Source organism: Balearica regulorum, chromosome 21 (genome assembly GCF_011004875.1).
Source record: "Balearica regulorum gibbericeps isolate bBalReg1 chromosome 21, bBalReg1.pri, whole genome shotgun sequence".
Lineage (NCBI taxonomy): Eukaryota > Metazoa > Chordata > Aves > Gruiformes > Gruidae > Balearica > Balearica regulorum.
The window spans coordinates 5659492-5678651 of NC_046204.1; the positions used below are offsets into that span (position 1 = coordinate 5659492).

The window sequence follows — 19160 nt, forward strand, 5'->3', positions numbered from 1 at the left end:
GAGAACAAGCGCAGTCAGAGCTGGTGGCCCGGGCTCACAGCTGTTTTATTTCCATTGGTTTCAGCTGCAGAGCCCAGGATTTCAGATACACATGCAGCCCCAGAACACGATGGAACTGCTCTGGATATCCCCACTGTCAAACCAAAAGCAGGCCAGGGCCTGGCTCTGGGCACACCTTCCCCTCCCACAACCCCAGAAACCCCCAGCCAATGCCCCTGCACCCCCATTTGTGGAGCACTACCTGGGTGCTTCACTGAGCCACCCCCAGTCGCAGCCAGCACAGAAAGGTGCACAGAGGGCTGCTCTCCCGCATGCCTGGGTCCAAACCACCCTCTTCAGATCGTGACGTGGCATAGCACCTTACCCTGACCGGGGCCTAGCACAGAGGGCCCTCCCCACAGGGCACAACTCTTGCTGTCGAGCACGTAGGCCTCACCCCACCTGCCCATCCTGGCACAGAGGGGACACGCACACCCACCTGGTCCCTCAGCAGGCGAGAGTGCGGCTGCAGCAGCTTTAAGGACAGCCGCACCTATGCTCCCCTCGAGGGGCTTCTCCCGGCGGTGGAGAGCGCTTCAGCCCCACCACACCCCTCACCGCTGCGAAGGCCTTTTCCAAAATGGCCGCTGCTCACGATGGCCGCCCCGCAAGATGGCCGCCGCCTCCAGGCGCTCCCGGCAGCCCCCACTCCCTCCTGGCGGCCACCACCGCCCCGACCTCCCCGGCCCGGCCCGCCGGGGCGCAGAAACGCAGAGACGAGTCCCCGAGGCGCCATGCTTTATTCTGAGGGGCGGAGAAGAAAAGGAAGGGAGCTCGGGGGAACAGGATCGCCGAGGGGAGGGAAGGGGAGGGTGTTCGCGGGCGGGCGGGCGGGCGGCCCGGCGAGGCCAGGCCGGGCAGCACTAGCAGGATGTGAAGGTTTTCCAGAAGAAGTTTTTGCAGGGGGCCTTGCGGTCCCGCTGCGATAGCTGGGCGAGCCGCCCCAGCACCGCTCGCTCCTCCTCCAGCTTGCCCTCCTCTTCCACGTCTGGGGAGGCTGCCTCACGCCCCACGTCCATGCTGTCGAGCAGGCCTGCCAGCATCTTCAGGATGGCATCTTTCCGGACTGTGCTTTGTTCCTGTGGGCAGAGAGCAGGGAAGAGTGTCGCACAGAGGCCCTGTTCCCCATGGCTGTCGAGGCAGGGGGTTGTATAAGGGTGCGAACATCCCCTGTGGGGTCCCTTCTCGTTTTCCTCCCCCCTCCTCGTTTCCTCAGAGCCGATGCTTTTCCCATCAGCAGAGCTGTGCGGGAGCCAAGGAGTCTGTGGCTGCAGAGGTCACTTCTCCCTTCTCCCATCCCCTGTCCAGCTCAGCCAGCTGGATGGGCAGTGGCACACGTGCCACGTTACAACTGGAAAAGAGCTGCTAACAAATAGGCATGAATTGGTCGTGAAGTCCCTTGCTGCCTGCACTAATTAAATTCCATTGAAGGCCAAGCTGCCTTCTCTCCTTGTAAGCCCGTGCTCCCTTCAGCGCTCTGACTGCCCGGCATCCTCTGTGGGAAGGTCAGGGAAGAGGCACGGAGTCCTGAGCAATATTAAATTAAGCACATCAGGGGCTGCAACCCACCCTAAAATGCTGAGAACGAAAGGTAATGAAGGAGAGGACCTGAAGTATGTAGAGCAAAATATTTAATCAGTGGAGACAGGCAGCTTGTATTTCAAGAACAAGAACCCATATTTCAATAGCCTGACCTTGGGGGGAGGCAGAATGAAAGAGGAGATGCAGAGCTCCGTCCTTTTGCCATAGCAGTATACGAAAGAACATAGCCTGTGGTTTGGGGCTTGAGGGATTTCCATCAGTAACAAGCTGTGGGTTTATCTTGTTTCTCTTAACATTACATCCAGCAAATCTGAGGAATTACCTCTTGCCTGAGTATTCCTGGTCTCTGTGACTCATTAGTGGAGACAGCTGGTATTGGACAAGCTGGGAAAATGGTTTGACAGTCAGAGATCCTGTTTCCCATGTGGATGGGAATCTTGGCAGCACGTTTCCACACCACTTCTCACAAATGCCGTGTTTACTGCTAGGACTGCTCTATCTATCTGCTGGCTCTGTCATCACCAGCATCCGCTAAGGACCACAACTCAAAAGATGGGTAAATACAGGCAGCAGCAATTTTTTTGAGATTACAGGATGTTTATGGATATATTTTAATCACTTGCTTAGCTCTAGTAACTAACCCTGCTTCCATACCAGAGAAACTGAGGCATAGAAAAATTACATGCTATTTGTAGCAGAAGAAAAGATAAAAGCCAGTTTGTGCCTGTCATGATTCCTATTCCTGTGCTGCAAGTACAGAAATGCCTTGAGCCTTTGGGAGATGGACTGGGACTGGGGAACCCAGCTAAATGTGTCTCCTGGGTCATGTCTTCCTCGTAAGCTTTTTTCCTAAGTGCTGGATGTTTTGAAATAACCTGCTCCAAGCAGAGCTAGCAGCTTCAGACTCAGGAGCGGGGAAGGCAAAACTCAGCCTGCTGTTAGGGTATATTCCTTACGCGTGATCGGCTGCGGCTGTCAGTGAAACTAGGCAGCTCTTCCCCGCACTAATCTATTGCTAACATCCTTTCTGCTTATAGCTGTTCCCAAGCTGCAAGAGATGAAGACTCCTTGGCAGCAGCTAGAGATCTTAGCAGGGGTGGGTTGTGGCACACCTTTTGGGTAGCTGCTCAGTTCCCTGTACTACATCCACCAGTGCATCAGAATGCGCAATCCTTCTTTTGCATTGTTATGCATTTTATGGTGGTTTATATGTAAAATCCCAATATTTTTCATACTTAAAACATTTGTCTGATTTACAGCAGTAGTGACTGTAGGGAATGGTTCATCAGTATCTAACAATTTTTCAGTTTGTAGAATGGTCTAAAGAGAATCATTATATCTATTATATCATTATTTTGTAAGCAACAGTGTGTAGAAGATTAAGAGTCATTACACTTGAATTCATTTTTACCAAAGCCTTATTTACCGATTTTTTCCCTACAACTTGTTTCTTTTTTTCCCAGCAGCTAGGATTTGCACCAGAAAGAGTTTACTTTTTAAGTACTGGATTTCTTATTATGAGAATGTACAGCTGAAAGTTTAGTTATCCCCAGAAGGGTTAATCCCAGCCAGCTGCAGAAGCCCTGATCTCTAACAGAATGCTAGCCCTAGCACCTCACACTGTGTATGTTTCTTTCTCGCAGCCAGTTCTGTTGTTAATGGGATGTGAGCCCACTCCTGAAGCAGTAAGACACTGATGGATGAGCTGGAGCCAACGCTAAGACAGAAAAAGCGATGTGGATACGCACAAAGGAGAAGTTAGTGCTTTTGAAACCAACATTGGGATCCTTCGCTTTTCTGGGTAGCTCCTCCGCAGGACTGAAATAACAGCAGTCTTATGGATCCAGCTGTGACTCGGACTGGCAGAGCACAGGGTGACTAACCACAGCTCAGAGGAACATCAGGGATGGCGAGGAACACGCAGGTGAGAAAACTGCGGGGCGAGGGCAAGCAGAACAGAGCACTTGCTTATGATTATGTTATGCTATTGCTTCCTACTCCTTTGGCCTCTTAGGGAAATAGTCCAGCAAAACAAAGTTATTATAGTGCTATAGCCATTATAATATTAGAGTTTTGCCAGTTGGTAGGATAATTATATTGCTATAATAAGTTCTGCCACTGCATAGAGCTGTGCTGGTTCAGAGTGTAATTATTCTAGCAGAACTATGTCAGTATAACTCCCCTTGTGAATACTACTGTGGAAAAAGCAATTTTATTCTGATATAATTACTTCATTTATTATTCCTCTGTTACTTTCCTACTGAACCCATCTTTTAAACATTTGTCCTTCCCATGAGTCCTATTTAAAATATCATCTCCCTTGATCATTTTACCAATTACGTATCTTTTCTCTCCCTCCCTAGTACTCTGCTTTATTCTCTCATGCTGCACTCTTTCAGCAATGTTATTTTCCTTTTCCCTGTCCTCTCAGCTCTTTTGCCAGTTTTTGCTTAGCTCAGACTTCACTTTTGCAGGTCTCTGGCACCTGCCTTTCCTAAATAAACTGGCTAGTAAGCGGTAGTAATAGCCCATGCTTCAGCAGTGCATGAAGCTGTAGTGCCTTGGAATACAGAGGGGCGGAAGAGTTGTTTGCATCAGGTAAAACCTAATTGCCCTTATTACCCCTCCCCTGGCTCCAGCCTGCTTCTGTGTGCTCCCACCTCACCCAGCTCCTGCACAGGGTGCAGTATACTCACCCTAGTGTTCTGTATTGCGAGCCTCTCTTCTCCAGGCAGTGCAGTGGCTCTCACGCTCCACACCAGTAGCAGAACGGACACCAGGCTGGCCACCAGCTGCATGATGTACAGGCTGTGACTACTGTGCTGAATGAGGAAGACTGGGAGAGGGAGCTGTTTCTGGGCTCTCTTCTGCCTCAGACAATGGCTGCAGCCCCTTTTATAGCCCTCCCCCTAGCCCAGTGGGTGACGCAAACAATTAAGTCTATATCAAAGGCAAATTAGACTTTGGAGAGGTTGTTAACACTTGGCTGCTTGAATGGGATACTTCAGTGCCTCTGGGCTTTCTGTGTGCCAGACCTGCAGAGACTGAGGAAGCAAAGGTTTGGGACTCTCCAGTAATATGCTGTTTCTTCACTCCCATAAATTGTAGGCACTATCTGTCCCTCTCCTAAATAGCCGAATTCTGCTTGGGAACGTAATGTTGGATAGAATAGGCCACCAGCTTGCACAAACCTCTGGCCAGTGCTGGATGATTCAGAGGGGAGAGGTAAAACTTCTGGCCACCAGTACTTAGATATGGGCTTGGACCCTCAGCCTGTGTGTCCAAACAGCTCCAGACTGTGGGGGTATTTGGATCTGGATCTCTGCATCCAGTGATGCATCTCACTGTGGAACGCCAATATGCCTGACTTTCCCTGTATGGTAATGTGGGGACACAGGCTGCAGCTATGCACTAATATAATCTGTCTTGCAAGTGTACCTAAGACTACCTGGAAGCCAGTTGGGGGTTACTGTTTTTTGTTCCTTGTATTGTTTTAATATGTCTTGAACCTATCCCAGCAGTATAGGTCAATACGGTGAATCCTGACTTGGAGATGTTGGGTTTAAATGTATTAAAGGGAAAACAAAGTACTGAAAGGCTGGTCAGAGCTGGAGCTGCTCTGCTCAGTGAGGCTTCAGAAAAAGGCTCATGGTATACTGGCACTAATTGCTGGCTGCTTGCAGTAAGTTCCTACCATTTCTGTTCTCCGGTTAGCAGTTGGTAATAATGCTTCTCCCTTTGCCCAAAATGCTGTCCCACCAGTGAGATTGGTTTTCGGGCCAGCAAAAGGTGCTATTAAGCACTGCTATCTGCTTTGCATTGTCCCCATCACAAGCTGGGATGGCATCCACTGTCACATGCCTGATCCAATCTCACCACGAGCCCTTTCTCCAGAAGCACTCACCTCAGGGCAAGTCCTCTTCTGACCCTAACAACAAATGACAGTCAAAAGGTAAATTGTTATCCTAATGTAGCACATAAAAAACCCCCGCAGGGAGGTGACTTGGCCAAGGGGATGCTGTGGCAGAACTAAGAACAGAAGGCAGAAAAACCTCTTCCCTGCTTCTACCGCTTACCGGCATTATAGTTCCTGGAAACAGCACGATGAAGCTTTGCCTGCAAATAATCCAGCTCCTAATGCCAGTTATACCACCCTGGATGCTCTTGAGGGAAAAGATGCCATCACTTCCATGCATGTTTGAAAAGAAATGCTGGATTCCCTCACTGAAAGATAGAAAGGAAAAACCTTTCATTAGTTATATGGACTTGTGGGGAAAGGTAACAGTCTAGCAATTTCTAGAAATGAATTTTCCTCAGAAAACTTTGTAACCTCATTGTTTCTCACAGCCCCCCCCCCCCCCCCCCCCCGCCCCCCCCGCCCTTGTGAGAGCTGGCTTCCATACACCGGTTTCAGATGAAACATTATCTGCTTCCTCTTAAACTGATCTTGCTAGTTTATCAGAATCGCTGTGTTAGCCCTTCATAATGGATTCTGTCAAACACTTCCCAGCCAGTCTGGGGCTCGAGACAGAGAGCTGTGAAGTACCAGGCTCCAGCAAGCAGACAAATCACAGGGACTTGCCAAATGACCCACAGCTGATTTGCTCTGGGAGAGGTAAAACTGGGAGAATAGCAAATGGAGAAAGCACTCTTTGTTGCTCAAGAGGAAGGAAGGGCAGGTACCTGTGAGTGCGAGGTGTGCCTGGGCTGACAGGCAGAAGGTGAATCCTGTACTGCTGGTTACGAGGCAGGACTAAACCTTGTGGGTCTACTAGCCCAAAAGCCAGCCAGACAGCAGAAGCAGCACAGCCAGGTCTCCATGCTGGGGGCCATCTGGTCTAACCAAACTGCTTGTTCCAATAAATATGGTTTTGTTTGCAGCTTTATCTTCTGAATGGGCTGTTTTCTATAAAGCTTCATTGAGTGAATGGGGTCACAAGTATGACAATGCTTTTCTTCCAGAAAAACGAATGATATGCGGAGCCAGAGATCAGCTGCTGGGGAGGCCCACCGGGATGTAAACAGTGACCAGGCTGTTGTGAATCTGTCCTGGGACTAAAGGGCAGTCATAAAATAATCATTACTTCTTGAGGCAGTTGGCTTTGGCAAGAGTTTCTGCCAGCACCAAATCCGCGGCCCTGCTGACAAGCACAGCACAGCCAAAACCTGTACTTCTAGTCTGGGCAAGGCTGGGTGTCTCTTCCCAGCTGGGAGGAGGGGGATAGGGACACATCAAAGCACTTACACTCTAGTGCCCATAGTAGGGTCGGATCTCTAAATACAAACAAGTTCCCTCTGGGGTCTGCTACAGCATCCCTCAATATCAGACACCTTTTTTCCAGATTCCTCCATCTTCCCCGTGCTCTTCCCTTTCCTCACATTCCCTCTCTGCTTCCCCTACATTAGTCTGTCCTCCTCAAGCTCTGGTCATCCAGCCCCTTTGCAGAGACCCTGCTGGTTCTGCTACCACCGCTGCTGACCATCTCCTTCTCCAAGGGAAGTAAAATAACTCCATGGTGATAAAATTTGCTCTTTTTAGTACCTGGAAAGAGTTCGACATATAGCACCAGGATTGTTCTTCATTCCTACTATTCCCTGTCACATTGGCTGTCTGACCTTTAGGAAGGCCCCGATTATTTTTTTCGGCCAATCCTTAAATGCTTATCACTCCATACAGGAAAGGTTAAAGGTCTCCCCTTGGAGGAATAAACATTTCTGACAATTTTTTCCTTGATTTCCTCTTACCACTTTCTCTCTCTTTTATCTGACTCACCCCTTTAGAAGTCGTCTTCCTTGATGCTCTCTTCTGTCCGGAGTTGCGCACGGTCAGAGTGGGCTTCTACCACTTTACAGTGAGGGTGGATCGATCTGAAATCAGCATATTGTGAACACAGCCATGGGAACCTGGTAAGGGTGGGGGTGCTCCACAAGGAAGTTCAGCATTCAATAAGTTGAAAAAGCCCTGGCTAGCCAAGGACTTTGGCTCACAATTAGCATGGCTTCAGCAGAGACACAGAGTGGGTTCAGAAGTACAGCAGAATACACTTACACAATCGCATAAGACAACCTCCATCTTTTTGTGATTAAGGGTCCACAAGCAACATGCAATGGGAGAGGTTTTGTCTTTCAAGAGGTCCCTGACCTCTCCTCAGTGCATCTGTGCAGCAGTGAAGATCGGGCATTACTGGAATACAAAAGCTAAGACTATGTCTGGCACCAAATGCCACATTAAGGAATGAGATAATTTCTCCATTGCTTTCCTCTATGGCCTGGATATTTGCTGTCTTCTGCCCATTTGTTGCCTAGTCTGGGTTCAGATCACCGTGTCTCAAAGCACGTAGCAGAATTGCATCAGGATTCCAGAACAAAGTCTGGTTCCCAAAGGTGAGGCGCTCAGCTGCAGCTGAAGGAAGGGTTCAAATGCTTCTGCTTTCCTGTCATTGGAACCCTTTATCTCTGCCCTCAAGAGTCCCTAGTTGCAAAGGCCAATGCAATAAATAAAGCAATAGTCAGCTGACAGTTGTGAGCCTTCCTGGAAGGGGAAACCAATTTGTTCGTGGGCCTGAACTCGCAGCTCATTTATCAGGCCAGGCTTGCAGTATTCCCTCGCACTGCACTCCCCAGGGGCCTCCGAGAAGCATGCAGGTGGCCATTCCAGCCACGGCTTTTCATCAGCACTAATTTAACAAACCCAAGGAAGAGACTGCACGAGCGTGGGCTGGAGCCTACTGCTCCCGCTCATCTCTGATAAGAGCTGCAGAGCAGGTGCAGGGAGGAGGAGGGGAGTACCGCAGGGATGCTGCTGTCAGAGCACGCACGACTACAAGCCTGTTACAGCTCTCTAGGGAGGTGGAGCGGGGGGAGATGTACTGCCTTCTCTGTCTGTCGACCCCAAAGGGACTGCAGGAGGACGAAGGGAGGTTGAGTGTAACGCTTCAGTGGTGCTCAAAACCTCTTATTTCAACATGCGTGCAAAGTTAAACATTTCAGTCATTTCACGAAAAATCTTCCTCAAAAATAACTACTGACTATGAAACGCTTCTATTTCAAAATACCTCTATTTTCCACTGAAAATGTTTTGCCTGGCTCCAACAAGGAGGCATTCCAGGCTGCGAGGCAGGCTTAGGATGCTTGAGGTTACCGCCTACTGACGTACGAACTGACCTCTGTTACACCAGACTCATCCCATTGGTGGCAAGATTGGCTGGACAAGACTCAGACAGAAATGTTTCTTTGCCATTTGGATTTCCTGAGGGATTGCCTATGCACTGCACCTTGTGGGAATTCAGTAGAGCTCACCAGGGACATTAACACGCGAGACTGCCAGCACCGCAGAAGGGACCGCACGGCTGGGAGAGCTTTAGACAGGAATTCACGTGCTCCATGTAGTACGGGGTTCTGGTTACTCCTCTCCTACAGCTGAAAGGGGATGAAACACATGCAGGGTCATCGCATACATCATCTCGCCCTTATTCCTGGCACACAGAATTAGCTTTGTGAAGCAAACCCCTTCCTGGGGGTGTGCGGCCGTGGGCTGCTGCAGCAGCCGCTCAGTATGAAGGGGAGGGCAGCCCCCTCCCGCAGGGTCCCTGCCTGGCCAGCCTTCCTCCTCCTCCCCACCCCACGTCAGACCCCATTAGCCACAGAGCTGGCGTCCTTGAACGGCCTGCTGCTGAGATGCCTAACATTTGTAACGATCCTCCCCACCTTTATCTGCTTCACACATCACTGTACAGGAAATGAAATTCCCTGGCTCTAATTCCCCACCTTTTGCATACTTTAAAAGCACTTAACTGCATCCTATGCACGACCAGGAAGGAGTTTCACTTCAACTTCTCAGTATTTAAGTTGGTTAAATCCCTCATCTTACTTTTTAACAACATTTTGTCAGACACTTTTGCTAGAACTGAGCTGCTGTTTCACACTTTTGTCTGCGCTTTTCCCTCCTCTTCCTTTACCATTTTATCAAAGGAACTTTCCTCTCCCTGAACTTGGTGGCACTTGTTATTACTTTTTTGACTGTTTGCTTACTGAGGCTGCTGCTCTCTGATGAAAGATGGATTGTCATTCTTACTTCAGCAGTCTCTTGCTCCAGCCAAGCTCCATCAATAATTCAGCCAGGCCTCGATAACATTAGCTCTGGATGAATACGACACTCATGCCAATTAACTGGCTGAAAGGGCTCAAGAGATACAGCCAAGGGATTTCTCTTAATTTTTTTAAGCTATTTTCTGAACTTCTAAAAATTGAGTTAGTTCAAATGAGTAAAGCACAGAGCAGGGAGTCTGACACAGTTCAAAAGGCGCCAAGAGGCTTAAGCAATTGATGTGCTAAAGCCCATCAGGCTCTGTTCCCTCGCTTGTCTCCACCTGCTCTGACTGATATTACATTGTACATTACTTGGGACAAAGCCTATCCCTGTTCATATACTCCTAGCTTAATAAGATGCTGGAACATGACTGCAGCTTGTCTAGACAAACATCTTTGTGGATCTTTGCTTATGAACAGCCTTGCTCGATTAGCCTTGGGCAAAAGCCAGCTAAAGCTCCGAAAAGGTTACTCAAGTCTTGTAGTTGCCCACCTGGAGACGCTGCAGATTGCTTTTGAGCGTTCAGTGCTCAATTCTATACAAGGCCCCATTAGTTTTCTCCTTTTGGGCATTACCTAAATTGCCAGTCTCTTCTCAGTCCCCAGCATCCTCGGCCACAGCATCCTGCAGCGTAACAGCTCAGACATACGTTTGTGGAAGGGATAATCGATTTGTAGACACAATTGCCTGACAGGTGACTGCCATGCCAAATACCGTTCTAGCAGCTTAAACAGCAGGCAGACCTTGTGGCAGCTCTCGGCACAGGGGTGACTTCTAACAGCCCTGAAGCACTCAGAGCTGCTCAGATGGAACTAGCTATAGATGCACAAACTCTTGCTGCACTGTTAATGAGTGCTTGATTCAAGCACTAATCTCTGTCTTCTACTGCAAGGCACTGAAGTATTTGAAACTGCCTGGAAAGAACAGTGATTTGGAGTGACTCAGAATGACTTTGTGGACAGAGTATGTGCAGCTTGGATGGCAAACAGCCTTGTCTTCTTGCTCTCATCACTGGCCACTCACTGAACTTACAAATTTGGAGAGAGCTCAGAGAAACAGAAGGAATAATTAGCTGCATGGAGGCTAGTAACAGGTTTGAGGAAGCTGTTTCCCTCCTGGGCATTGTTGTACTCACCAAGGGTGGGTGGAAGGCTTGAACTTGTTACTAGTTGGCAGCTGCTCTAAGGCCTTCCTGGACTACAGTCCTGGTCTTGATTCCCATTCCAGGGGAAAGAAAGTGCCAGAGGTGGTTTTCTGTCAGGGCTGAACAGGGCTCAGGTCTCTAGAACCAGCCTCCATTACTAGTCTGCTCTTTATAGTAAAAATACAAGGGCTGAGCAATGAAAAATGCCTCAATAGTGCTAACTAATCAGTAGCTCTGGGAGAAAGGAGACAGCTACCCAGACAATTGAGACAAAATGGGTCCAATCTTCAACACAAGAATACAAAGGACATCCAGACAGCTCTGCAGCTTTGCAATGCTTTGCAAACCCTTAGGACTACAAAGAAGCTGTACTGATACTGGTAGTAGAAAAGGACATTGGGAAAGAAGTGGTAAGTCTCATCAGAAAGAGGACAAAGTAGGAGGTTCGGTACTAACGCCACAGAAGTCCCTTGCTGTAGGCACGCAGTGGCTGCACCACCTATGCTGTTTGTAGGGTCATAATTATGGTAAAGCTCATCCCCAACCTTGGCAAAAGTCTGCTCCTTCTAGTTTTCTCTTATCAAGCCAAAAAGCGTCCCTCAGAAGGAGCTTTTTTGTCTTCTCCTGATGCCACCTAGCGACTGTTCCCAGCCTGTTCAGCTTGAGTTCAGGCCCTCAGAGCCACTAAGCAACTGCAATTTTTTCAGAGAAAAGAATGGTGCAGCAATTCACAGGAATTGCGTGATGCTAGCAGGCAGACAGGCAGCTAGAAAACAGCTTAGGAAGCTGTACCAGAGGCAGCATTTGGACTAGAGAATAGCTTGGATAGAAGGTACTGACTTCTACAGCATAGAGGCTGACTGAAGCTGGAGCTATTAAGCAGTCGGGTTACAATACAAAACATGCAACGGAATCACTCTTCAGAGCTTATTTTTGATGATAACTTGTCATCCCTAGAGGCAAGGGAGAGAGGATGTCAGAGCAGCTACAGAGTGCCCCAGATGTCTTCTGACAATCACAGCAAACTTTCAGGATCGCTTTTTTCACCCCCACGCTCTCCCCAAAGAAGCACACCGACCCACACTGATGTCACCTTAACCAGAGCCGAGTGTTTAATTGATTGCAAGGGAGTGACAACCGCACAGTGGTTGTGCTGGGAAGATACCCACTGCACAGCGGTGGTATGGAGTCTTTAAAACAAAAGTAAAGAAGTGGAGGCAGATCCATCTCACAACAGAGTACAATGAAAAACAACTTAGGCATCTGGGGATTCTGGGGGCAGCATTAGAAATAATGATGCCTCCTAAGGACTAGCAAATACCCAGGCCTGAGGCATCTCAGCATGACCGAGATATTTGTCAGCACAACTGACTCCCCAACATCAGTACTTAACAGCAGGCAATGGATCTAAGGTTTCTTTTTTTTATATATATATATATTTATATTTATATATATAAAGCGCCTATCACCATATTGGTAAACATTCTTTGGAACCACTCTGATGGCAGAGGTAAGGACAGGAGTCAGCCTGTTAGTACCTCAGCGCTTCTGTTTCCAACTGATTTAAAAAAAAAAAAAAAAAAAAGCCACAAGACTTTGCTGCCAGCTTGCCTGGCTGGTGTTTAATACTGCTACTCCATCAGGGTTGGAGGGAGACCTATTGTGAATGGCAACAGTTTGCACCATGACTTCTCCAACTGTGCTGCAGAACAGTGCAGGTGTCTCAGAAGGGCGGTGGGACACGAAGGCTCAGACCCGTTACCAGTCAAAACGTCTCAGCAGCAGGGAGCTCCTATTTGGAGAGAGCAAGCTAAGTTTGTGCACAAAGCTCTCACTCTCTGTGTTTAAGGCTGAGTCAGTGACCCTTCTGGACTCTTCCCAAGTTTCAGAAGATCACCAGACAGAAATACGTGCCAGTTATAAATATATCATGTCAGTTGTAGGGGGTGGAGGTGGGCACAGGGAGGAGAGAAAGGAAAAAGACATCTTACGTTTCCAGCACTGGAAAGAACAGTTTTGACCTCACGCAATAAGTCACTGGACCTTTTCAATAGTCTTATCTGGCTTATGCCCCACCATCTTTAACACATCATCAAAGGGAATGTTGGCTGGCAAAGGGTTAAACAATCCCACACAGCGGAGAGCAAATCTGCAGTCTGTTGGGAAGGTCCCCACCACATCACTGACGATCTCAGGGTCCAACTTGAAGGAAGGAAGCAGCTTCTCAGTCTCACACGTCGCTCAGGGCCTGGAGTCAGCCAAAGAAAAACAGTGTCGGACGGACATGCTGCAGCTCTACCAGAACTCAACAGAAATAGAGCTCTGAAACATAACCACGGTATTTGCATTCATCCCTAGGACACAATGAGGAGGTTTTTTCTGGAATCTGCAGTTGCAACCCAGTTAGGAGATGATGGAATGATGCGGACTTACAGACTATCCTTCAAGAAGACAGACTGAGCTGCACTACAGTATCCTTTCTTTACCCTCTGGTTTGTGCTAGAAACCACAATGACATTTTATCTAAGACTTTTTGAGCTTTCCAATGGGAAACACCAGTTCTGCAGGCTCTTGGACTTAGTTTTTGTAGGTGAAGGAAGAGTGATCTGCCATCAAGGCAAGGGACATCAACCCAAAGAACAGTTCCAAACTGAACTCCAGTCTTCCCAGACTGACTCATACTCTGCTATGTCATATAAAACGCTGTCCTGCTCTGACTTGCCCACAGAAGCCTTTACGGCTGCAGGAAATCCTCAGTCCCGTATACTCCCACTCCTGCCGAAGAAGAGTCGTACCTCATCCTTGATGGAGGAACAGCAGCACAGTCTTGCTTACCTTTCGTGCAAACTCTGGCAGAATGAAAGCTGCCCGATGAATGTCAGAGTTGTAGTATTTCAGACTCCTCTCCTCTACTTGTTGCTGTGAGAGCTGCTGCACAGGCTCCCGGAAATTTGTGTTCTGCAATAGAGAAGCCAGGTAGCTCTGTAACGTTTGGGTAATGAGCGAAAGGCTGTGTGACAGGCATCCTGATTCATGGCAGAGAACCAAGACGACTCGCAGGAAAACAGATGACTTTCTGTTCTAGTATGAGGTCAAAAGTTCTGCACAGCTCCAGCCCCAAGGGCCAGAGTTTACACTCTGTACCTTGTGTGACTAGCCTTATTCACAGATGTCAGCCTATGAGGTCAGACTGCACGTGAGCCATGTGACAGATGAAGCTGTCAGATTGCGCCTGAGCATCCAAGCAGCGAGGCTTTTGCTCTTCAGAGCAGAATTCACGTCTGCATTAAGTCAGGCACTGTGCATGCTGCCAGTGCCCCCATACGTAAAATACAGCAGAAGTGCCGGTGGCTCTCTAAACCAACGTGACAGTTGCGTGACAGCTTGCTGTAATGCAGCAGATTAGGAAGAGAGCAGACCTCCGTGGTCTGACACCGAGTTACCAGCCTTCATCCTAACACTGACTCTAACTTGGAGGCCTCTGTACGAGCAGATTACCAGTCGCAAGGTTATTCTTATCAAACAGGTACCCACTTTATAACAGCCAGCATTGATAAACCAAAGGCTCTGGAAATTGGGAGTTACTTCCGCCCTTCCAAGTTTGATGTACTAGAGAGAAAACCACATCCTTTTCTAAGGCAACTGGTTAGATTAATGGTCAATTCTGAACTTCATTCAGCACTGAGCAAGCTGCAATGCAGCTCTGGGGCCCTGGGCTGGCAGGGCCAGGGCCCGGCATGAGTGTAGAGGTCCCACAGCTGGGAGAGCTCAGTGCCACAGCTCCAGCTGTGTATGGGACAGCCTGAGCAGCCTCTGCAGGCGCTTTCAGGGAGTGGAAAAGGGCACTTCGGATGCCTGAGACTCACCGGGTTCTTGCTGCAGAGCATGAAGCCAATCTGCCCGCTGGGATATGTGGGGATGGTGCAATAGGCGTATTCCACAACAGGGAACAGAGACTTGCAGAACTGACGCATCTCCTTAATGAGATCCAGGTGCAGCCACTGGCACTCACCTACAGGGAGAAAGGAAGACAGGATACAAGGTGAGAGCTGCCCCTCTTCTCTGCACAGGCCTGTGCTGGGTTAACAGTGGTTCCAAGTCCAAACCTGCTCTGCTCCGCACAGCTCGTGTGGTTTCAAAGGCAAGATAAGACCCTTATGCCAGTTTTACTAAGCGCAGTCCAGCAGTTAATGAGTTGACGTAAACAGATAAAAAACCTGTACCTGGGAGCTGAAATGGATTTCACTCCCTGTGTGGTGGTTGCCCCAAGAAGAGAGTCGCCTTTGTGCCGCACACTTTGCATGCAACGATCTGGCATCAGCCTCTGCTCAGAGACAGCATCCTTACCTTGGCAGCAGAGAATCCCATCTTCTCGCAGGGCTGTCTTCATCAGCTGGTAGTAGGATTCTTTGAACAAGCTTTCTGCAGGACCTGGGAGAACAGTGAGTAAAGAAATATGTCTAGAGGGAGACTAAGATGGCAGGCTTCTGAGAGTTTGCTGAATGACCAGGCTGCACATGGACTGCACTGGAAAAGAGACATTTCAAATGGCCTTTCAGTGATCACAAGTGTTGGCAATAATCTGGAAGCAAAAAGTTTTGACCCTGGGTGAACCCCAGCCTGCACCTAGCACAGCAGAACCATTGGGATTGTAGCTTTGCTCAATAGCAAACCTAGGACCTTTATCAAAGAAAGTCCTAGGAGCTGCCTCTTGCTTCAGTGAGTATTTTTTAAACTTAACTCCTGCTCCAAACTGCCTTTTCGAGATGCCTCTCTCTGTGATGACTACAGCAAGAGCGAAGGTGACTCAAGCGCTCATCGTTAAGTCCCAAAAATGAGGTGCCATAACTGCATTTGGTCCCTCTCTACCTCAGTTTTTCCCTTCAGAAATACAGGAAGCTCACTATAGCCATCTTTAGGCTAGGTAGCTACACCAACAGCACATGAGCTGCTGCTTCGTTAGCAGGCGCACATGCAAAGCTGTCTTTGCCAGCGTGATGCTGCATCCCCCATGGGATTATTGGACTCAAGGATCAACTCTTTGCCAGAAGCAATAGCTGCTGGAGTTGAATTTTGAGGACAGAAACGCGACAGCTAGCTTGAAGCCTTGCTAGTACAATTTTCTGGTATTCATCCTTCCCTTTCTCTACCAAAAGAACCAAGTCAGTGACAGTCTTTTTACACCTGAAAGGAGCCCGGGCAGGCTGGCATTACTTCCAGGAGGTAGGCAGAAGGTAACAGGAGGAGTGAGGAAAGCAGTACCCTTTTATGGCCAAAATTCTTACCCATGGGGTCAGATGAGTCCGTGATAATCACATCAAAGGCTTCTTGATTTTGTTTCATGAACTCAAAACCATCTCCCACATGCAAGGTCAGCTTAGCGCTGGAATACCCCACTGCCATCCCTGGGAGGTATTTCTTAGATACCTGGATCACATCCTGCAACACAGAGAGCACAAGTGGGTCAGTGGGCACTACAAGGAGCTACTTCTCAGGCTACTGTACAGCTGCAGCTGAAAGAACAGCACAATGAGTCATTTCCTTCCATGCCTTCAGCACAAATCCCACTCGCTAGCTAGATCCTCAAGAGCTGTCAGCATCTTCAGCCAACGAGCTACACGCAGCCCTCTCCTATGGCCTCAGGGTTCAGTGACACTGTTGGTCTGTCCTTGCCAAACTCAACAAGAACTTGGAGCTTCAAAAGCTCCCTGAGGAACTACGAGAATATGATTACAGATCTGACTGCTTTGTGCTCTTTTCCCTGCGGACATTGCTTGCAGAGGTGATGTCAACTAAAGACTTCTTTTTTTTCCTTCCTAAATAAAACCATGCCAACAGGTTTCTAGATGCAAAATGAGAAATATCCCCACCTTTGCTTTACAGTTGGTCTATCAATTCCTCCGTAAGAGACAGTTTTCTCTCTAAAACGGTTAAACAGCCGCTACCCTAGGCCCAGTAACTGTACTGAACGCTACCAGCTTCTCACAGCTGGCAGAGACAAAAAAATATGCTGGTGTCAGGCAGTGCTTGTTCAAAACCAGGCACATATGGCTACTTAGCTTGGCAGACAGAGTACAGTCTCATACAGCAGCGCTTCCTATCCCTAACGCAGCCTCGCTTTGAGGAGACAGCAAGACTTTCTAAGAAAGTAAAACATCAGAACAAACTGACCGAGAGGAGGAGGACCAGCCCATCTATTACAGAAACACGTACACACCCACCCCCCCGCTTATTTCCTGCTTTCAGTCACAGGGGACTGCTTAACCAAGTGACCACCCTCCCCTGGCAGGAGCGGCAGTCTGTTCTGCAGCGGGGAAGAGGGAAAAGCAGCACCTTCAGCAAGCCAGAGCTCTCCTTCTCCAGACCCCACGCTGGCCTGGAAGGGCCTCTACCGTACGTGTGTGAAAGAAATCACAGGAAAGAGGCAGCCAGCTGCCACGTAGATGACTCGTAAGGCAAAGAGGTGGCGCTGTCAGTGTCACGCCAGCAGAACCGGCAGCAAACGCGCTCGCTGCTGACAAGGGACAGCAGGTGAGGCAGCAGCTCCCGTGGATGCTGTGAAGCAGGGCTGGTTTTCGCTGGGCAGCCCGCCCGTCTGACTGAAGCCCCGGAGCACTTCCACGCAGCCGGGAGCCCCAACGCACCTCATCGATTTCGCACTGCACCACGGACTCCACGGTCGGGTGTTTCACCACCTCTCGCAGCACTCCCCCGTCGCCACCACCGATGATCAGCACCTGGGAGAGGAGAGGGCAGAAAACCGGCCATCAGCGGGCTCGGCTCAAGGGGCAACTTCCACGGCGCGGCCTAAAGAGGACGGCTTGAAACCCCGCAGCCGTCCGGGCCCGTCCTGCCCCGGGGGCTCGGAGATGCGCTCCGGGGGGGGGGGGGCCGCCTGCGACGCTCTGTCAAGCGCCGGGCGTAGGCGCACCAGAAGCGACGGCCCCCGCCAGCCTCTCGCCGCGGCAGCCCCCGAAGGGGCCGGCTGGGAGGGAGACGGGGGCCGCTCTGCGGGCCCCAGGGCCGGCTCGCAGGCCCCGGCTGGGGAGACCCCGCGCGGAGGGGGCCGGGGGACGACTCACCTTGCGGGGGTCGGGGTGGCTGCAGAGCGGCAGGTTGGCGATCATTTCCTGGTAGGAGAACTCGTCCCGCTCCGTGCACTGGATCACCCCGTCCAGGACCAGGACGTTGCCGTAGGTGGTGCTGGGCAGAGCGGGGGAAGCGGGGTTGGAGCCGGCCCGGGCCCCGGGGCCCCGAGGCCGCGCTCCCCCGCTCCCCCCCCAGCGCCGCCAGGCCCCGCCGCATGGCGCTCAGCGCCGCCGCTCCACCCGCCCCCGCCCCGGGCCGCCCTGCACCTGCGGAAGACGAGTATCTCCTGGTAGCGGGAGCGCTGGTGGTGCAGGAGCTCCTCCACCTGCAGCGACATGGCCTGTCCCGGCCACAGCCGGCACGTCTCGCGGAACCAGCCCTCGCGGATCAGCGCCGCCGCGCCGCGCTCCATCCCGGCCCGGCCGCCCCCCCCCCCCCGCCGGGCACCTGCGCGCCGCCACCGCCTGACCCCGCCGGCGCGGGAGCCGAGCAGAGGGGCCCACGCGCCGCCCCGCCCCCGGCCGCCAGCGTGCGCCGCCGCGTCCCTATTGGCGGGCCGCTCGCCGCCGCGTCCCCATTGGCCCAAGGCGGCGATGACGCCGGCGCCAGCAGGGTAGGACGGCCGGCGCCCCGGGGCCACGTGGGGCGGCGCGCCCGGAGCGGAGCCGCAGCCGGAGCCGCCCCCGCCCCGGCGGGGAAAGGGCGCGTCCGTTACCCCCCCCCCCCCCCCCTCCCCGCCGCGGCTCGGCCCGCCGGCCCTCCGCACCCCCCAGCCTGGGCCGGGCCGGGCCGGCTCCCCTCGCCCCGCCGGCGCCCTCCGCGCCACAAAGACACCGGGCGCGGGCGGGCGGAAGACGAGGCGCTGCCCGAGCGCTCGGCAGAGCTCCGCCGCCGGCATAACCCGAGTGACTAACAGTTCGGGGGGGGGAGGGAAGCCTCCTCGGGATGTCTGAGGGTTAGCCGTTGTGAAAGCAGATTCCTCGCTAGTGTTCGTGCCGTTACAACACGCGGACTGCGGGAGAAACGCACCAAGGTTACACCGGGAGCGGTTCTGCAACCGGGTTACCCAAAGATCCCGAACAAACTGCCGGGTGAGCGCAAAACCATCTTAGAGCGTGGGATTCCAGTGCTACAACTCCATCCCCTTCACAGGTGTAACCAGGTGAATAAAGCGCGCATGGATTTCCTAGTCGCTGCCATTAAAGGCATTTTTAAAACCCATGGCGGTAAGCCATAAAGGGAAACCAGAAAAAGACT

The 19160-nt window shown here is 51.0% G+C and overlaps 2 protein-coding genes across 4 annotated transcripts; both read right to left on the reverse strand.

The window, feature by feature from the left end:
* Window positions 1–769: 769 nt before the first annotated feature.
* CORT (cortistatin) lies at window positions 770–11772 on the reverse strand. Of its 3 annotated transcripts, none has more exons than XM_010313730.2 (4): window positions 7355–11772; window positions 5658–5805; window positions 4278–4373; window positions 770–1118 (listed from the first exon to the last, which is right to left on the reverse strand). In XM_010313730.2, the coding sequence occupies exons 2-4, from the start codon at window positions 5775–5777 to the stop codon at window positions 903–905; spliced, it is 432 nt and encodes a 143-aa protein (XP_010312032.2). In that variant the 5' UTR covers window positions 5778–5805; window positions 7355–11772; the 3' UTR covers window positions 770–902. The 3 variants fall into 3 exon arrangements, with proteins under 3 accessions (XP_010312032.2, XP_075629708.1, XP_075629707.1); XM_075773593.1 differs by having other exon boundaries at window positions 4278–4417; XM_075773592.1 differs by having other exon boundaries at window positions 7327–11772.
* Window positions 11773–11903: 131 nt separating this feature from the next.
* On the reverse strand, window positions 11904–18394 carry SRM (spermidine synthase). Its single transcript, XM_075773591.1, has 8 exons — window positions 18170–18394; window positions 17897–18017; window positions 17459–17551; window positions 16100–16253; window positions 15162–15245; window positions 14681–14826; window positions 13650–13772; window positions 11904–13062 (listed from the first exon to the last, which is right to left on the reverse strand). Exons 1-8 carry the CDS (start codon window positions 18313–18315, stop codon window positions 13045–13047), a joined length of 885 nt encoding a protein of 294 aa, XP_075629706.1. The 5' UTR covers window positions 18316–18394; the 3' UTR covers window positions 11904–13044.
* Between the last annotated feature and the right edge of the window lie 766 nt (window positions 18395–19160).